Source organism: Vanessa tameamea, chromosome 18 (genome assembly GCF_037043105.1).
Source record: "Vanessa tameamea isolate UH-Manoa-2023 chromosome 18, ilVanTame1 primary haplotype, whole genome shotgun sequence".
NCBI classification, from domain to species: Eukaryota; Metazoa; Arthropoda; class Insecta; order Lepidoptera; family Nymphalidae; genus Vanessa; species Vanessa tameamea.
In genome coordinates this window covers 8,052,295-8,072,516 of record NC_087326.1, presented here as the reverse complement: position 1 = coordinate 8,072,516, position 20,222 = coordinate 8,052,295, and the positions used below count along the sequence as shown (strand labels likewise).

At 29.3% G+C, this 20,222-nt stretch overlaps 2 protein-coding genes and 3 long non-coding RNA genes across 14 annotated transcripts; 4 read left to right on the top strand and 1 right to left on the bottom strand.

The window, feature by feature from the left end:
* Positions 1 to 1,329: 1,329 nt before the first annotated feature.
* LOC113396881 (uncharacterized) lies at positions 1,330 to 5,536 on the top strand. Of its 9 annotated transcripts, XM_064217704.1 has the most exons (7): positions 1,330 to 1,541; positions 3,891 to 3,933; positions 4,284 to 4,313; positions 4,404 to 4,433; positions 4,524 to 4,553; positions 4,782 to 4,811; positions 4,893 to 5,399. In XM_064217704.1, exons 1-7 carry the CDS (start codon positions 1,527 to 1,529, stop codon positions 5,054 to 5,056), a joined length of 342 nt encoding a protein of 113 aa, XP_064073774.1. In that variant the 5' UTR covers positions 1,330 to 1,526; the 3' UTR covers positions 5,057 to 5,399. The 9 variants fall into 9 exon arrangements, 2 of the variants coding, with proteins under 2 accessions (XP_064073774.1, XP_064073773.1); XR_010309426.1 differs by lacking the exon at positions 4,782 to 4,811 and having other exon boundaries at positions 1,374 to 1,541; positions 5,008 to 5,399; XR_010309425.1 differs by lacking the exon at positions 4,782 to 4,811 and having other exon boundaries at positions 1,375 to 1,541; positions 5,375 to 5,414.
* Positions 3,845 to 19,036, bottom strand: LOC113396887 (keratin-associated protein 19-2-like). 2 transcript variants are annotated; one of them, XM_026634968.2, is made up of 7 exons: positions 18,968 to 19,036; positions 18,645 to 18,684; positions 18,096 to 18,182; positions 17,401 to 17,466; positions 16,905 to 16,970; positions 16,449 to 16,503; positions 3,845 to 3,888 (listed from the first exon to the last, which is right to left on the bottom strand). In XM_026634968.2, coding segments are annotated over exons 1-7 (327 nt in total). In that variant the 5' UTR covers positions 18,980 to 19,036; the 3' UTR covers positions 3,845 to 3,887. The 2 variants fall into 2 exon arrangements, with proteins under 2 accessions (XP_026490753.2, XP_064073775.1); XM_064217705.1 differs by lacking the exon at positions 17,401 to 17,466.
* On the top strand, positions 5,788 to 7,842 carry LOC135193777 (uncharacterized). The gene is made up of 4 exons (XR_010309430.1): positions 5,788 to 5,854; positions 6,067 to 6,090; positions 7,080 to 7,142; positions 7,726 to 7,842. It is a non-coding gene; the product is annotated as an uncharacterized LOC135193777 (long non-coding RNA).
* Positions 10,102 to 11,204, top strand: LOC135193783 (uncharacterized). Its single transcript, XR_010309432.1, has 2 exons — positions 10,102 to 10,156; positions 11,032 to 11,204. It is a non-coding gene; the product is annotated as an uncharacterized LOC135193783 (long non-coding RNA).
* Positions 12,089 to 13,570, top strand: LOC113396906 (uncharacterized). The gene is made up of 2 exons (XR_003368789.2): positions 12,089 to 12,211; positions 13,018 to 13,570. It is a non-coding gene; the product is annotated as an uncharacterized LOC113396906 (long non-coding RNA).
* Positions 19,037 to 20,222: the final 1,186 nt, after the last annotated feature.

The window sequence follows — 20,222 nt, the reverse complement described above, 5'->3', positions numbered from 1 at the left end:
AGCCGGTCCAATTAGTCTTTTATATTATTTTAAAATGCCTCCATTGCTATATAACATTGAAACACATACACAAATATTTAAAGCATTAGTTTTAAAATAAATCCCACTCGTGTGATTACCTGACCTTCACCCCAACGCCTTGACCATTGGTAGATTATATTGCCTCATAATATCTCGTCTGTTATCGACATTACGATATTTTTACGGCTTTCAATTAACGATACTATTACCTAACCGTTTCATATAATAGTTTGCTTATACAGAGTTAGAAAGCTTAACTTCTATTCAAATATATATTTAAAGACATTTGTCATCAGTCATACTAAAATTAAGTACGTAATGATATAAGTTTTGGTAGTTTATTTTTTCCAGATTTCCAAAACTACTAATTCGATTGTTATGAATATTATTAATATATATATAATTTCAGAAATGATAGGCCATATCGAATATATTACTTCTTTTATAGGTCATCGTTCTCGAAGAAAATTGGTCGGAGCGAACGCTACTAACACTGTGTGCGGTACATAAAAATATTCTATGTAAAATTAGAGTTTGTCTTAAATTTCTATAGAAAAAACAGTGGCATATTATTATCTTGTATCAAAAAGTAATTGTACGTAATGTTTATGATTTAGAAACATTTGGATAAATAAATGATTTTGGTTCAATTAACCATATTCAGGATGAATATGGTTAAAAAATCAAGATTGTCACATCAATAATTAGAAGTGTTCTGTAAAAGCAAAGTGGTGCTTACCCTTTTAAACTTGGACTAGCTGTTTCAAGGATATAAGTTACAAAATTTGAAACAAACGCAAAGAAAACGACGTTGGTCAAAAGCAAGGCTTATAAATTGTATCTAAAATTCTAAATGTTGTAGTATGTTGGTGATTTTCAAATATATTTTATATTAACAATTTATATTATAATATAATACGATTTCATTTTATACACTTTAGTAATTTAAAATACGTAATCTGCATGAAAATAACAATATAATTCTAAATTATAAAGGCTTCTTGTAACGTATTTAATGAAAGACTAATCAAATTTTATTACAGTGAAACTTTAAAATTACAATTAAGATATTGTCACGATGTAAATGAATGACTTTGTTTGCACACATTTTTATATTGACAACCTAAGTACCTATTTAAATTTATATATTTATAACATAATTCGACAAAAAGAAAAATTATTTATTTTATATTAAATTAGTTCAATAAAAACAACGACCAAAAAATCAATAACTATTTACAAATATATTTTAAGCACAGACAGGGTCACGTTACAGTTTAATTATAAGTAAAGATTGACCAAACAACTTTAGTTTGACGAATTCGTACAGGAAAAATCTGTATTTGTCTGCCAATACGTTGTAGGTAATTGCCGGCCAAATATTGACTCAGGGCGCAGGTTATCTCCTGCTTTATAAGCCAGCCGCCAAAAAATATCAATGTTATATCACGTCCACTTCTTGACGTAATTCGTTGTTCTTGTTTGTGATTCCCAAATACAAAAAGATGAAATCTGTTATGGTACGTATTATAATTCAATTTTGTATTTAATTTTTTTACACATTAAACAAAAACGGTAAAATCGTTTAATAACAATATGATTTGATGTAATTAATATTAAATTTACACTTTTTTTTATAAATTATTTTTTTATAGCTTATATATCGTATAACTTAGTTTTATTCGTTTCTTATTTAATTTTTTATATTTATGTTATTTTTTTATAAATTAAAATTGTTCAAACAACGCTTATTTATTTATTTCACGGAAATTCATTTTTATGTAATTTTTAATAAATTTTAATTTATAATAAAAGTAACAACACAATAGAAAATAATAATATTTTATATAGCTTATTTTAAAAAGCTAGCTCAAAGTTAGATCTGTTTCTAACTAAACAATATAAAGAGTAACACAAAAGTTGATATTTAAATACTGGTTATTATAATAAGGTAAGATATTCATTATTTTCTAATGACATTAACTCATATTAAACATATTGAAGTTCTACTTTTTCTTAACGATAGTCTTCTAAATACAAATAACTCTAGAATTATAATACAAACTCTAGAATTTACAAAATATAAAAAGTAAGAAGATTTACTGTCTTTCGATGCATCGTCCAATCAAATGAACTTATTGCAATGAAATTTTAAATATATGTAGATAGATATGATACCTAGATAAATACATAGGCAAATATATTTCCGTCTTACGGGAAAAGACGGGCGGTCGGAGAAGCGACGAACAACTGGCATATTTATATATTTTATACACTATTTTTTTATTTGATAATGAATACGTCTTACATGAACAAATTATGCTTAGAAGTAATTTTTATTACATTATATTTAATAATATGTTTGACCTATAAGTAAACATTTTATAAATATATATTTATTTATTTTTATTATATTTTTATGCTAACAGGCTTATAGAAAGACATAAAAAGGAAGTAAAATAATGGCTGGATGTAAATTTTTTTATAACTAAGTAATTTTGTTTATTTCCTTGTTTCCATATTAGTTTTAAGCGTATGTAATACATAAAATATACGGAATATTTAATACTATTAGATAAAATAGAATTCTCACCTATTGTAAGTACATGCTTAATAATATATTAATTACATCAGTGTACAGATACTTCAAGCGGAAACGTTTTTGACAAGCTTGGGTGTTATAATCTTGAATTATTTCTAACAAAAGACTGCAATATTTATCATTATTGCACTGACCATTGTAATGCTTAAATTACAAATTATTTTAGAAAAGATGACACACAACAGGATATAATAGATTTCGAATGACGTAACACTAATCACTGATCACAAAAAAAATATTTCTGCACATTAAATGCAGCACATTTTAAAACAAGTTAATAATTTAAGCTAAAATGATATAGAATATTTTTAGATACTGATTTTGTTTATTTATTTTTATTTTCAATATATACAACCATTCAAAAAAAAATATACGTTTAATTAAAAAATATTTAAATATCATGCTAGTATATAAAGGACCCTGACCTACAAGTATAATTTTATAATATAATTCAACGCATACTAAATCCACGTTTTTTTAAGTACCTACATCAGCATATATTTATATATTTTAACTAATAGGTCTAGTATATTTTTTAATTGGTGTAAAACGAATTCAGTAGCAAATATATTACAATAACATATAATATATATTGAAAACAATTATTAGGAAGACAATAATAATGCGTCACGTCAATGATATCTATATATATATTCTTGCATGGCCGAATTTTACACGTGGCCCAACTAGGGCCGTTAATTATTTCTAGACTTAACGAGAAATACTTGGACTTATTTTTATCACATAATTACAATACATAGCTTAGATCCTGATACGGTAAAATATGATTCATACAGCGTAGTATAATCATATAATTTGTTAATCATAATTTTAAATATATAACTAATTTCAGAATTTGAAATTAATAATTCAATTTGAAAGTAGCACTTCGTTTATTTTTGCTAAATATATAAATGTTTATGAATTAATGTTTGGCATTGTATGAAATAATTAATAATGATATGTATAAAGATCAATATATAATGGTAATATATATTATTATTCACTAAAATCATTTAAATCAGATTCATAAAAAAATGGTTTCCGAATGTTTATATCCACAATTCAGTATAATTAAACACAAACTCATAATCAATAATATTTATAAAGATAACGCCCAGAATTCGGGCGACACTAATAATACAATCTTATCAACGTGAAACCCGATAAAAACTTTGTTGGTACAGAAATATATTCAGTAACAAATCATACCGGATATACGGTAAGTAACATTTTCGTGAAAATGAAACAATATCTCGTGTTCCAGATTGTTCTTCTCGCATTTGTGGCCATGGCTGCAGCACAGGGTGGTATGTATTAAATTTATAATTATTGAGGGTGTCGTCTGTGTGGGCAAAGGGCATTGACATCATCCAATCTTATACATTCATTCTTTTTTTCATTATGATTTTTGAGAATTCAACAAAGAAAAATACATTGGATTAGAAATACTTTTTAATTCATATTTGACAACAAATGATACCATGACGCATTATGTGTGAGAAAATGCTTTGGGTTTTTCATATTTGTGAGTCTGTGACGTGCTATATTATTTACACATAAGCTAGAATGAAAAAAAAAAAAAAAATCATACATTATAAAAAAAGTAAAAATACGTGATAAAGTGTTATAAATTAAAAAGGAATATATTTTTTTTCAGTGCATATTGTCGACAACAATCCTTCCCATGGTATGCTTAGAAATAATATTTTGTAACATTACATTGCACAATAAAATAACGACTAATTTAATTTAAATATTCAATTAATTTTAATTTCAGTGCATGTAGTTGACAACAATCCAAGTCATGGTATGTTAAAAAATAAACCATTTATATAAATACTAATTAAATATATAATAAATATATGATATAAATTAAAACGGTCTATATCAATTTCAGTTCACGTTGTTGACAACAATCCAAGTCACGGTACGTTTTGATTACAAAATATCTGAAACTATTATATAAATAAAAAAATACATACATATTGAGCAATTTTAATCACCGCACGCTTATTAAAAATAAAATTGTAATTAAAAACCAATTGATAATGAAGTTAAAGGAACGCGTTTATTAAAATTTAATTATTTGAAATCAATAAATTTCTTGTAAAATGTACCTATATATTTGATGTGTAAATGGGTAAATTATAATTTGTTCAAGTAGTCGACCACAATCCGAGTCACGGTACGCGTATAGTTCATTTTAATGAAATGATTTAATTTAACGTTAAAAAATATTTATTTAATAAGTACATTTTAATTTTAGTTCAAGTAGTCGATCACAATCCGAGTCACGGTACGCTTATACTCGTAATTAATGAATTTATAAGATATATATTAACTTTTGAGTTTAAATTAAATGAATTAAATTCGAATTTCAGTACACGTAGTCGAACACAACCCGAGCCTCGGTATGATCCAATAATATGATTGCAAAGTTTTTAAAAAATAACAATATCTCTTTTCTTAAATAATATAAAAAAAGATAACATACTTTAACATACGTAAACTCTGTACTCGATCTTGTCTTCCTTTTTTTTTTTTTGTTCAGGTGCATGTACTGTATGGGTCTGTATGGTGTGGTACAATTGTATTGTGTTATGTTATGTATATATCATAATATTTTTAATTTTTGAAAATATAACCTTCAACTAATGTTAATATTGAACTTATTTTTCTATATCTTTTCTTACTTATAAATTTTTAATAATGCTTTGCTTATACTATTGACATTTAAAATGTTTACAGTTCACGTTGTGGAAGAAGCCGACAATAACAATAGTAAGTTCACTTGTACTTTAAAATGTGTGCTATTCCATTCTTAAACAATTTTCTTTTTTTACATTCGACGTTTTTTTCCTGTACTAATATGTTTTAAATTTCCATTTACAGGTTTCAACAAGCCTGTACGTAAGTATAATTTTTATAAAAAATACACCGAATAAAAACTTTTTCAAGATAACAATCCTCCTTGCCTATTGAACGATATTTTTAGGAAGTTATTTTTATTAAACACCATATTATCTTAATCATGTTAATAAAAGTAGTAATTGTCTATGGAATCACTCAGTAATTTTATAGTACACTAGAAGGCTATGTATTAGTACTTTCTATACCGGATGCCTGCGGACTGTTATGAGACATACTAGACTTAGTGATACTCAGTAATATATTAATGTGTTTTTGTTTCAGTCGCTCCCGACTCCGGCTTTTACGTACCACACAACCGTGAGAATATATTTTATTACAATATTTTACTTACTACTATTAGAACGTTAAATTAAAGAGTCATCAATATTGTAGTATCATTAATATGATCATATGTACATATAATTTAGTCGATTAATAAATTTCATTATCCTATCTGCATTTAAAGTATATTTTAATATCTATAACTAGGCTATGTGAGTCAAAATACTAAAAGATATTTTGTTTTTCAGCAAACAATGGCTACGAACAAATAAGTAAGTATAAAATAATTAAATCCCACTATAGATAATATTTTAAAGTCATAACGTTATGAAATTCATTGCTACGATAAAATATGGTATAGCCTTTTCCAATCGAAGAATATTTCTTTGTTTATAATACAACACTCATCTACTTAACGACTTATGTCCAATATTATTTTGCTTCCAAAGCTCGATAACAGCTTTGTCGATGTTCAAAAATCAATTTTTTCGCAAAACTATAATGAAAATCATAAATTGTTCAAGCTGAACCAATGATATCGTGTCATTTATGAGTCAAATATTGTTTATTTGGCTTTTATCCTCTTATGGTTGGAATAGACTATACATATTTAATTTACCGAAGACTATGTCGCCTTTAACATAATATTAGTTACTACCTTAGCGAATTAAAATACGAAAAAATACATTTTTGGTCAGACAACGAACTATAATAACAGTATTTCTAATGCAACTGTTTATTCTAAATGTAATCGAAGGTAATGCTTTGACCATTCCGTGATGTTTAATGACTAAATAATAGAATTACAATTGCGTATATTGAAATAACACATCGCAATACGACTGAATAATTATGTACATGGTCATTGATACTCTATTCATCATTGTCGCAATACAGAACAAATAAATAAAGTATACTTAATGTATTCCTTTCATATGTATTATAAAAAACATATTATTGTATTATATTGCTATGATTATGGAAGGGATGGCTTACTTGACATATCTGTATTTGTAAGTCAGCGGTAAATTATTTATATTCGTTTTAAAAAACAGATACAATATCCACAATCTTGAATAAGCTGGTGAGGCGATGTGTGATTAGTAAAATGCGAGTACGTGCGTACATTGCGCAATAACAGCAAAAACATTTTTTTTATAAATTACCTAACACTCACAACTCAACAGTTTAAATGTAAAATATTCTAACACATTTACTGTTATACAAATGTTTATACTGTTTTATTTTATTTTTTCAACAGATGCTGAGCCTGCCTTCGTTGACCAAGGAACTTTCCAGAACAGACCTTACCCATACCCCAAGTGTAAGAACCTATATATAACCTTATACGTAGACATATATAAGTAAAATATATATATATCTATATATAACAATATGTTTTTATTTAGGGGCTTTTAAAATCGTTTAATTATAATATATATATATATATATATTTTATGTCTTAAGTACAAATTATACCTGCCAATTACTTTTTATCTAATTACGTCTATGAATAAGGGGAGGGGGCAGGTGTTAGGTTTAAAAGCTTTTAAAGTTAGCCACTAGACAAACAAAACAATTAACGATTTATATCACAATAGTTGCCGTTCGCGGCTTCGCTCGCGTTTAAGCAGTTGGTTGTCGGCTATTAGACATAAAAAGTATATCCTTTCTTGGATATCAAGCTTGCTTTATTTCATCAAATTCAATTCAGTGTTTTGGCCGTAACAGAACAACAGACAGTCAGAGAGAGTCATTTTCGCATTTTTAATATTAGTACAGATTGTACATTTGTAAATATATTTCAAAATGATCCTCAAAATAACGATATACGGTTAAACTCATTCTTCGAATGAAAACAAAAGACATTTCATTTAAAAATTATATAAATATTATTTGCGTTTCAGATTCCGACCCAGCTCTGCGCGGGGGAAAGTAAACGACAAAACGTATACATGAAACGATTCTAATATGTATCTATGTATTTTTATACAATTAAATAAATATAGGTTTTGTTAAAAACCTATTAAGTACAACATTTTTTTCACTAGTATTTGATTATATTAACTGTTCTAATAAAATATAAGTAAATATAATTTATACATTTTTATTTAACCTTGTTTCTCACAGATTAAAGCTAAAATGTAAATTGACTTTATTCCAGTAGATTTTTATTATAATCTAATTAGTACTATAATTAAAGTATTGTTTGCTTCCTGAGCCCCACACATTATCGAAAATTAAATGAAGTGTAAATGCATTTTGATTTTATACAGGGTTATTGGTAATTCGACGCATTCCCTTTAGGAGGTGATAGGGATGATTATTTGCGATAATTTTAACCCCCATATGCATAATGCAAAAGTGAACCATTTTTGAGTTATCGCGTTTATTAGATTATTTCATAATAAGTTCAAAATGCAACTTCAAAAATTTATTTAAAAAAAAGTATCAATTAAAATCTATTTTTTTCTTCTGATTTATAAAAACGATTATACACTGGATATTTTTCAATATTTAAACAATAATTATCGGTCCAAATTTAAAAATGCGAGACAGAAAACGATATTATTTCAATTTTTTTTCCCTCAAATATGCCGAAAAACAAAAAAAATCATTATGAAACTTGTTCTGCAGATTATTTTAAAAACATAATCGTTTACTTAGCTTTCCGAAAATGTATAAAAACTAGGAATTTATTTCAAAGAGGCCGAAATTAAATGATCAGAAAGGACGCTGGTGGAAATTCGTATTCGAACATGACCGAATTCATACTAAAGGTCGCTCTTTAAAATTCCCACAAAATTGTTTTAAAATAATAACCAATGTAAAAAAACTTACTTAATAAAAATTTAAAATAAAATTTAAATACATAAACAGTTCAGTATCTAAGTTACAATTAAGATATTTTGTAATTTCGCCTAGTTCTTGTTCAAAGTGACTTCCCCTATTGGAAACGCAAAGTCGCATTCTTTTTCTAAGTTGTGACTTAACTACCGAACTAGTCAAATTATTCCGCATTGTATTTGAAACGTTCATAATTTTTATTTTTATTTCTTCTGCGGATGACACAGGCGAGACGTCATAAACTAGGGATTTCATGTGACCCCAAATATAGAAATCAACCGGCGTTAAGTCCGGACTCCTCGCGGGCCACGAGATGGCCTATCCAACGATAATAAATAATAACCAATAACCCTGTATAATGGTAGACGAGTACAAAAAGGAAATAATAATATACAATTTGATATTTATCAATATATAAGTATTACTGTATATTATTTGATAAAAAAAAGTATCCGTTTGTATTCTGACATATTAAATAAAAATGAATAAACAAAGAACGGGTAAAATAGTATCGAAAATAGCATAACTATCAGCGTAGAAATATGTCCCCGTTACATCGTAATTCTGATTTCCTGGACGCAAAATTAACAAGATTAGTGGTGAACAAAAAATCGATCACTTTTTATATGTTGTTCTCCAGTCTATAGAAGCAGTTTTAGTAGCTTGTATCGAAACAGATAGGCGATTCTGTGAACCGCATTTTCGATTTCACAACTGGATTTTTTAATTAAAACTCATTTTGGTATTCAGTCACTCGATGGCATCTACACTGGAGAGTTTAAGTAAGACGAACTAATTTTCCGTGAGAACTGTATTGTTTGATATTAATTAGCATTTTGCAACTTGATTTGCATGCAAGTTAAAAAGGAAATTAACCTCGACTTAATACGTCAAATTAGAAGTTAATATGGCGGAAGACTGTAGTGAAAACTGGACATCAATATGATGTATCCCAAACGTGTCGGACAGCGGACTATAACTCTTATCACTCTATTATTAATTTATATAATAATCGGTATCCACTATTATTTATTAATATAAATAATAGTGGATACCGCGTATTCAAATCCTCTGAGTTTTCAGATGCTTAATTTGTGTTTATAATTAAATTAATTACGTGTTTGATAGAGAAAGGAAACATAGTTATGGTAAATGAAATACCGCATCATACGTGAACGTGTATGTCTACCAACTAACCGAACCGAAACTCTTTAAAGAAATAAGCTTCAAACCTTCTCCTTGGTAAGGCACATCCGTGCGTCATAAACAGGCTCTCAATGAATCCATCTATGTAACAAAATGAGTCATCATGTACCACCACATAATACCACATAATTATGAATTGTTCAAATGAAATATTATTATTATACATACAAAGTTGAACCTGTCTAAATAAATATGCGCAATATGTCTCGCTGATTAAACTTATAGAATAATCGCAAAACATAGACACTCGAATAACAAAAAATGGTCGCAGCAATACTTTATACTGTGAGTTTTTTTTTTAAATTTTATATTATATTATTTATGAAGAGTCATTACTTACTGTCCTTTCTTAAAATGAGAAGTAAAGACAGAGCTACTTGGTGGCCGGGCTTTGTTCAAGCCCGTCTCTCAGATACTCTACGTACTCATCATATATTTTACCGCCAAACAGCAACCGGAACACAACAATACTGAGTGTATTGTAGTGTTCCGGTTTGAAGGGTGAGTGAGCCAGTGTAAAGGAACATAACATCTTAGTTCCCAAGGTTGATGGCGCATTGGCGATGAAAGGAATGATTTATTAATTTCTAGCGCCATTGTCTACGGGCGGTGGTGATCACTACCTATGGTGGGGTATACCTAGGGGTAGCCTATCACCCTGTCCGCCAGCCTATATCATAAAAGAAAAGATTTACTAATCCGAATAAATACTGAACTCTCATTGGTCGCATGTTATGTCATCAGCTGCCATCGACCAATTGCAAATTACAGTTTAAATATGTTAATCTGATTTCGATCAGCGTTTCAGAAATCAGAGTTTAGTAAGTTAAAGTTTACCCGCCTTGATGTATAAACAATCACGATACGAAAGTTTTGCATATCTTAAATAGTTTTTTACATAAATCCAAAAATATAAACAAACAAACAGCACCAATAACTTTATAATATGAATATGTTTTAATTTTCATTTATTAGAGGTGGTAGGGCTTTGTACAAGTTCTTCTGGGTAGGTACCAACCTACCACCAAGTAAAATGAGTAAGATGTCTCATATACATTCTTACATTAGTTGGTACCAACCAAAACTCTTCAAGTTATTATATCATAAGAGAGCAAAATATGAAAAACTATTATTTTTCAAATAATATTTTTCTTTTGTAGAAGGCGTATATCCTGTTTATGATGGCGATGTCAGCTCCGTCTAGATTTGAGCCCGCACTAAATGATTAAGAGGAAACGTCTTAATGATGAACTTATTATAATTGTCATGTCATTTTCCGATAACAATAGCCATTATTCTCTGTTAATGACAAATAAAAAAAATTTCAATCCTTTTTAATTGTTATTTCATATATTAACATAAATCGTTAAATATTATAAAAATATAATACATTATATCGCTAGAGCCAAGGTGGCCCAGAACACTTGAGTCTGAACCAGAATATGGTTTCAAACTCGGCAAGTACTACTAAGTTATCACATGCTTAATTTATGTTTATTATTCATCTCTCAGCAATGAATACCTTGTGCTGGATGAAAATCTATCACACGGGGAGCCAACAATCCATAAATAAACCATAACTCCTCAAACTTAGAGGAGGTCTTAGCCCACCAGTGAGATATTTACGGGCTCTTAATTTACTTTCTTTTACTTTTATTGCGTCTGTCAGTTTGTTCCATCGGTCGAAAGATTCTTTAAAGAATCTGTAAATCGTCAAATCCGTAGATAATGCTTGTAGTATATTCCAGTACTTTGTATTGGACAAATCGTATATATATATATGTATCAAATCGTACATATATCGTATTATATATTTGTATCAAACTTATCTATAGTGAAAAATATATATTAAAAATTATAAAAAAATACTCATATAATGTAGTGGATACAGTCCTTAATCAATAGGCGTTAGCAATATTATACGTAATACGAAAAACAAATCAATATATTTTTTAATATATATGAAAATATAAATTCCTCTGGTTCTATTAATTATAAGACACTTAAATAATAGATAATTATAATATTATATATACAAAGATAAAATATTACAAAAACTATACGTAAATTTATTTAAATATTAAGTGGATACGTTGAAGTATATTTCTAAGATAATTTACCATAAACTCTTATAATAATAATTGTACTTAATCCGCCTTTATTACAAATAATTGGCTTATTGTTCCTTTTTTTCTCGATATTAAAAAAAAACAACAGAACAAAATGTGACAAAAGAATGGGTTGAGGAAAGTCAGTATAAAAGTTGGCGATCTCTGGAATACACACACATCTCTGGTCACACCAGGTACGAAGGAGACGAACAAAATGCGTCGTTTATCGGTAAGTTTGAATATTTAAACTAATTACTTCTGTTTGTTAATTAAATTGTAAACTAGTCTTTATGGTTTTATCTAGAGATAATATATAGAGGTAATATTTCAATTAAATTATAAAAGTTCTAACTTAACCCAAGTACTATAAACTATTGAAATTTTATACATTTTATGCTGAGTTGACAAAGTTTAATCACGGTTCTCAACGGTCGTTCAACAGTGTATCTCGCGGGATGTATTATTATCTAATGTGATAATCATAAATGCATTCATTATTATATAATTGAATTATTCATGTTTCTTATTTCAAAACTTCTCTAGATTTTAATTGAACTGAAAATTAAATTTTGACATCTTCACAAAATATGATAGAAAAGTTAAAACGAAAGCAAACTTTAAGAAGTTATCATTAGTAAGCTGATTAATATAAGTCTTGTTGTATATTAATTGTTTTTTTAATGGGCAATCATTTAAATAACAACATCACTTATGGTGGAACATGGGTGGTAATTAGCGAATTATTAATTATTAATTTAGTAAGAATTATTTTATCCCTTAAAAAGCGCGGCTAGAAGATCTGCCCGTATTAAACTTAAAATAATAATAACTTAAATTTTACTGACCAGTTGGATCGTCTGGTTTTAATTTAATTAATAATCTCTAACCTAATAAAACATTTTTATAAGATTTTAGTTCTGGTGTATGTACGAGGGCAAGCCAATTTTCTAGTCGTAGTAGAAGTCTTGTTTTAATTTCTTAAAAATAAAATATTGTGTATAGAAGAAATTATATAAAAAGTATATTTTTTTACAGATATTTTTATGTGTCCTCGTGCTGAGTACGGCAGTCCTTTGCGAAGACTCCCACGACAACGCAAAGGGCTCTACGGAACATCCTAAATCATTAGGCTCCGTCACGAATTCCACCAAAATGCCAGAAGTACCCAAAGCACCCGACGGCAAAACTTTAACCAACTTAAATGGCAATAATTAGCATTTATCATAGAACCTACTTTACGTATTTAAAAAAAAAAAGTAAAGTTAGAACGTACTTTAGTATTTACTGAGTAAATACTTTAAAATTAAAATAGAAAGTTTTCAGATTGTGATGTGATTTTAAGCTTAGTAATTTTAATTCCTGGGACATTCGTCGAAGGCTTTCCGGCCAGTATTATGTAATACGTGACAATCTGTAAAACTTAAAATCCTAAAATAAATATTTAAAAAAATTAATACGTGAATAGGCACTATGATGACGAAAAATAATGACGCAAGGCTTGGATTACGTGACCAATTGATTGTTTGTACCTCTAACTCCTATATATTATCTTATTGTATATGAAGTATATTAAAATCAGTTGCATCTGTTTAATGTGTTTTATTTATGTTCAAGATACAGTATTTTAAATGTAATGCATCTTGGAAACATATCCGGTTACCGCTCATAGTTTAAAAATAAGGCTTTAAAAGTCAAAGAAGTTAATGCCTGTAAATGTCAAACTGCTGGGCTAAGACCTCCTCTCCTTTATTTTGAGGAGAGGTTAGTTCACCACACTGTTCGATTGCCAGTAAATGGATACACGTGGAAGATTTTCATCCGCCACGTGCAAGTTTCCTCACCATGTTTTCTTACATTAAGCACATTTAATTTAATTGTGCCCACTCGGGTGAAACTCAAATGATCACTGGGACATCATGGTTTTATTTAGTAATAATTATACAGAATAATTTAACAAATGACCTAATTAATATTTATAGTAAATTAATTCGCCCCCCTCGAGGGTAAAAAATGAGGATGAAGGGTGTGCAAGTGTTTTTAAATTACACGTAAGTGAAAAACTCGGTTCAGTTGATATATCAATATTTTTTAAACTTATCAAATGAATTAACAAAACTACATATTTCCCCAGAATTGAGTCATACAATCGTAATACGATTAACACAATTACTAGCATTACTTAAGTTTATTTTTAAATTGTACTTCATAATAAAGTTGTAATTGCAGTTCGTCTTGTTATATTCGCATTAAAAAACAGTTCGTTTGAAGCACGGAGGTAATAATTAGACCGATTATACATTAATTTATACGAAGAAACTGGCGAAACTTGTAAGAATCTTTTACACACGAACAATTGTGTAGTCAGTTGTTTTTTTTTTAACTTAATTAATATTAGAAGAACAATTAAATAACATATTTATTTAAAAATATCAAAATATGTTTTTTTTTTATGTTAGAGGTGGCCAACGAGCAGGAGGCTCACCTGATGGAAAGCGACTACCACCGCCCATGGACATCTGCAACACCGGGGGGCTTGCAGGTGCGTTGCCGGCCTTTCAAGAAGGAGTACGCTCTTTTCTTGAAGGTTTCCAAGTCGTATCGGTTCGGAAAAACCACTGGCGAAAGCTGGTTCCGCAGAGTAGTTGTGCGAGGCAGAAAATGTCTTAAAAATCGCGCTGTTGCGGACATCTAGGTGGTGTGGATGATATTTTGAATTTTGACAAGATGTCCGAAGGGGAAATTCAGCAGCCGGGATTAATCCGAATAATTCCTCGGAACATTCCCCGTGATAAATTCTGTAGAAGATGCAGAGCGCTCCAACATTTCTACGCAAAGCCAAAGGATCAAGCAGATCGGAAAGGGCTTGATCGTCGATAATTCGAGCCGCTCTACGTTGGATACGGTCAAATGGAAGGAGCTGGTACTGGGGAGCAGCCGCCCAGAGGTGAGAGCAGTACTCCATGTGTGGCCGAATTTGTGCCTTGTAGAGTCTTAGATGATGAGCCGACGTGAAATACTGTCTTGCCTTGCTGAGCACACCGAGCTTTTTTGATGCAAATTTGGCTTTGCCTTCCAATTGACCGCGAACTGAACGAGGCTTGAAATATCGACGCCAAGTATTCCGATACTAGCTGTGGCGGCTAACGGAATGTTCTTAAATCGTGGAGATACGACAAATGGTGTTTCTTTTTGGAGTTGAAATGGATTAGGTATAGCCGGCCCCAGTTCGAGACTTTGTTTAACGGAGACTCGATTTCAGACACAATTTTGTTCCGGTTTTCTTCGACGTTTTCCCGAGAAATATATCTTCTGAAAATATAGATTATTACTGTTCAATCGCGAAGGCGCTCCTCTTCCTGCTAAATTATCGGCTTGCATTGGTTGCATTGGTTAAGGCAAAATATTAAATAGTTTTATATAAAATTTATAATCTCATTTGCGGTCTGCTGGCAGCATGCTTATGCAATATTTCTGAACAAATTCGTTTTCTTTTCACCGTTTTGAGAATTACAAAATATTTATCCTTAACATTTCCTTAAATTCACATAATTATATATTTACATCACTCTCCAATATAAGTTTACAAAGCACTTCAACTTTTCGCAGAAGAGACGAGCCGAGGTTACCAGACAAGGTCTTACGTACTGTACTATAATTCAATAGTTCGAGTGTTTACACTGCGAAGCAAACATAGGTATAGATCTCAGACAAATGAATAAGATAGGCGTTAGACAGTGCGAGAAGAACAAACAAGTGAATGCAAATTATTCAAATTAAGCTGTTAGTGTGTGCTGTTTGCATATTTACGAGGTTGTCGATGTATTGTTTGTTGAATAAAACTCATAGAGATAGACAAAGCAGTCTAATATTCTAGGATTCAAAAAATCGGAAATCGTTTCGCTCGACGCTTTTATCGTCGACATTTAATCTGTATCTTCCATAAAAAATTAACCCAAATTTCAAAAAAGCTATTTAAGCTCTGATAAGTATGAAGAGTGACAATATTTCACAGAGAAGGACTTAGAACTCAGCAGTTAGGTATATTTTATATCCTAAGTAGGCTTGTCCTGCCAGTGCTACGTGCTTCGTCTGTCTTATTCATTAGACCAAGTAAATTATACTTGACAATTTATGTTTCGACACGTTCGTGTCATTTTTCACATTATCATTTACACCCTTTGTATTGAATTAAAACCTGTTTTCCGATACGTATATACACTCCAAAAATACACGCTCTGCTTTTGAATAACTATTAATAACTAAATACAAAGAGCTATTTTTTTGTTTGTTTAATATATTTTGGTAATGCCAAAGACATGATACATATAGCCTCATATAATAAGATATTTTAATTAATAAATGATATGAACATAATGAAATTGGGAAACGATATATTTTTATCTATCGGCGTTAAATAAAATTATAAAATATGTTATATATTATTTATTAAATTTTAATATAATATTTAGTATCCGTGTTCCTGGTATCCGCCCCTGTGTCTTTGACCTCCTTGTCTGTAACCTAAAAAAATATGGTATTCTATTAATAATATACATACATTGAAATCCAGATAAGAGAGTTATAAATTAGGTACGTTAAATACATATTCCTTATAATTTATATTTGGTAATGTATGAATTTTATAATTAATGATTCATTTGGTATTTACACACACACTCAAACAAACACTCACGCCATTAGAATGTATTTAAAAATCGTATTTCAATTATTTAACGATGTTTATATACTTCGACAGAAATTCTTAAGTAAATATAACAAACATTAAGTACATATGTATATAATTTTTAATTGCCGGATGTTTTTACACATAGAATGATTTTTATTTTTTTGGTATTTATTATAGAGTAAAGCAGACAGACTACACCATTAAAATGTCAGAGTTATAATACAAATATATATACCTCCTTGGTGTCCAAAACCTCCTTGACCCTGACCATTACCGAATCCAGGGTCTGAATTGAAGCCACCTGCAACAAAAGTTTTAAAATAGATTTCGGTCATATACTACATATAATTTACCGAATACACTACTACACTGATTTAATTCGTAGCCTATTCCATTCACAGGAAGAGTAAAGACAGATAAAAAACATTGACAATCAATTGACGTGACGTGATGGTCGAGATCTTAAATAATCTATGGCTATTGTTATGAAAAAATGGGGTTGTGATGACGTTGACGTGAATAGTTATGAGTAATCGTGTATTTGAAATAAATATATTTTAACCATAAACCGCTTGTGGTGCTTTTAGCAAATCGCATGGAATATGTAATTTCTCCTTCTTCGACTCGAAGAAGCTAAACCTATGTAGTTACAAGAACAAAATAATTTAATTTTTATATTTTTATTATAAATCGGTTGGGTGGAAATGTTTTATTATTCTATATTATTTTACCTTGTGTAGGGAATCCGCCCTGTCCTTGACCATTGGAGAATCCGCTGTCATAGTGTAAACCATTTCCTGAAAAAGTAACATGGAAAAATGAAATCCTTAGTTTATTTTGCTGCTTTTTACTTTTTTTTATAATAATTAGTTTCGTTTAGCGCCAATATCAGAATTTATTTACATCAATGATTGACAGTTTAAATTGATAAGATTTATCACAGTGTATAAAAATCACTTCAAGTAGGTACTTAAGATTTCGCAACGTCTACGATTTTTAATACATATTTTTTGCTGTTGAGTTTGGTTTTGGTATTATTACAACAGTTTTCATATTGAACATACGACGACTAAAATAATTTAGAAAATATAATCGATTCGCAGTTGAAAAGTGACAGCTTAGGTCTCACATATTATCATGCGAGGAATGAGTGACTCTTTACCAAAGGACTGTAATTTATGAATGTAAGTTTAGAAGTCAGAGACCAGAAAGAAAATTGTATGATATAAGAAAGAGTGTTTCTGAAATATAACTAAAGTATATAATTAAATGGTAGAAATCAACACTAGTTATTGGGATACTGGCTATTATTATTCTTTCTACGTTTTTAAATTTAGAACGGGTTAGTTTTTTTTTAAATATTGAATAACTGTAAACCTTTTGAAATTAAAATTATTAACTATATAATTATTATTTTGTACTTTACCTTGAGTAGGGAATCCACCCTGACCTTGTCCGTTCCCGAAGCCGGGATCGTCAACGAAACCACCTTGACCGTAGCCTTGTGGATAAGCTGAAGAAAATGTTATTTATAAAAAGTTTAATAGAAAATAAATTACGTATCTATACTATATTTGCTTTTTACCTTCACAAAAATTATAATTTACTTAACGAAAGTAATAAATTCACAATTTAATATAATAAAGTTAAAATATTCTCAAAAAAATATATAAATAAAAAATATACCACTGAACAAACTTAAGCAACATGGATATAAATCTATAAGATGCAATATATTAAATTATAAATGACTTTTTTTATTTAAAAAAAATAATTACTGAGATCATTGTTTTCGATTTATATACACGGAAACAATTACTGGATTTGTATAAAGCTTATGCTATATTAGCTTATATTCGCAGTCAACATATTTATTTTATCTATATAAATTAAAAGATGTAAAAATATTATATTTTTTTATTATTTATGACCACACAAAGACCTACTAATTAATTATGACAATTGTGTAACTTACCGTAGACCGCCACAGCTAAGACCAAAAGCAGGCAAACAGTCTATAATAAAAGAAAAAAAAAACAATAATATTATTGTAGACATTCACAATATTTTATTGCTCCAAAGTTATGTTTTACTAAAAAAAATAATTAAATAACAACGAAAATATAATAAAAAACACAAGATTTTTTACATACTAATAGTTCCACTTCTAAGTTATTAAATACAAATTTAAACTCAAATTATTAGTCTGCATTAAAGATTTAATAATCAAAAATGAAAATCCTAATCCAGTAATAAAATTTAAGGTAATATTTTTCAATCATATTAAGTAAGACTCACTTTAAAAGCCATCGTAGCGATATGATTCTTTACACAAGTTCAATGAATATTTGACAAGAGTAAAGCGAAGCGTTCTTTTATATTGATTTCGTTATCTGTTAAATTTGAGCGTTTGACCTGAACGAGATGTTTTGTAAATACAAGTAATTTATCTATCCGACATAAATATCTTATTCTGATATACTATTTAGGTAATAAACAGTTTAATCTTTAACGAGAATTCATTTTGTCAAATTTCGCTGGAATTTTATTTGATACATAATATTTGGTTAATTATTTTCAGAAAAGTTATGTACACATACACATTAATGATAAATTACTGATATAAGTATTTTATTTATAAATTTATTGGTGGTAGGGCTTTGTGGAAACCCGCCTAGGTAGGTTTTTTTTATGATTTAAGTAGACGGATGAGCAATTGGGTCACCCGATGGTATAGATAATCGCTATTGCGCCACCAACTTTGGGAACTAAGATGTTTTGTCTCTTGTGTCTGTAGTTACACTGGCTATCTGACCCTTTAAACCAGAATACTATGTATTACTGTTTGTTGTTAGAACATCTGATGAGTGGATGGCACCTTCCTAGATGTGCTTGTATTAAGTGTATGAATTCCCTGTATTACTTCTAAATCCAATATACAAACCGACCAAAACCTAAGTTATAAAATTTTGCTTTTTACATCACTTAGAGTATAAGGGAATTAATTTGTCAATATATATAAAAAATGACTGAATATCAGGCGCTTTGTAAATCGAATATGAGTGACGTTTCTAAGCACAATTGGCTTTCAGCTTCAGTTGTGAGTTGAAAAAAGCTATTGACTTAACGAAACATGTAAAAGTAGTTGTTCTTGGAACTAAGTTGTTTTGTACTTTGTGCCTGTAGTTACACCGGCTCTCATCCTTCAAAGCGGAACACAACAATACTAAGTTTTGCTGTTTGGCGGTAGAATATATGATGAATAGGTAGAACAGTAGAACTTTATCCTAATGGTTTGACATGTAAGCGTACGAAAACAGTTTATTTACCAAATTATATATAGAATACGCCGAGATGGCCTAGTGGTTAGAGCGAGTGCATCTGAACCGATGATTTTTGGTTCAAACCAAGGCAAGCACCACTGAATTTTCATGTGCTTAATTTGTGTTTATAATTCATCTCGTGCTCGACGGTGAAGGAAAACATCGTGAGGAAACCTGCATGTGTCTAATTTCAACGAAACTCAGCCACATGTGTATTCCACCAATCAGCA

What these genes read in the sequence shown, in the direction of transcription:
- LOC113396881 (XM_064217703.1), top strand. Translation starts at nt 3,867, where the DNA reads ATGAAACAATATCTCGTGTTCCAGATTGTTCTTCTCGCATTTGTGGCC. An exon ending in TGACAACAATCCAAGTCATG is followed by an intron (nt 4,434 to 4,523) that starts GTATGTTAAAAA and finishes TATCAATTTCAG; the next exon opens with TTCACGTTGTTGACAACAAT. An exon ending in TGACAACAATCCAAGTCACG is followed by an intron (nt 4,554 to 4,781) that starts GTACGTTTTGAT and finishes AATTATAATTTG; the next exon opens with TTCAAGTAGTCGACCACAAT.
- LOC113396887 (XM_026634968.2), bottom strand. An exon ending in GGGTGGATTCCCTACTCAAG is followed by an intron (nt 17,467 to 18,095) that starts GTAAAGTACAAA and finishes TTACTTTTTCAG; the next exon opens with GAAATGGTTTACACTATGAC. An exon ending in GGGCGGATTCCCTACACAAG is followed by an intron (nt 16,971 to 17,400) that starts GTAAAATAATAT and finishes CTTTTGTTGCAG; the next exon opens with GTGGCTTCAATTCAGACCCT.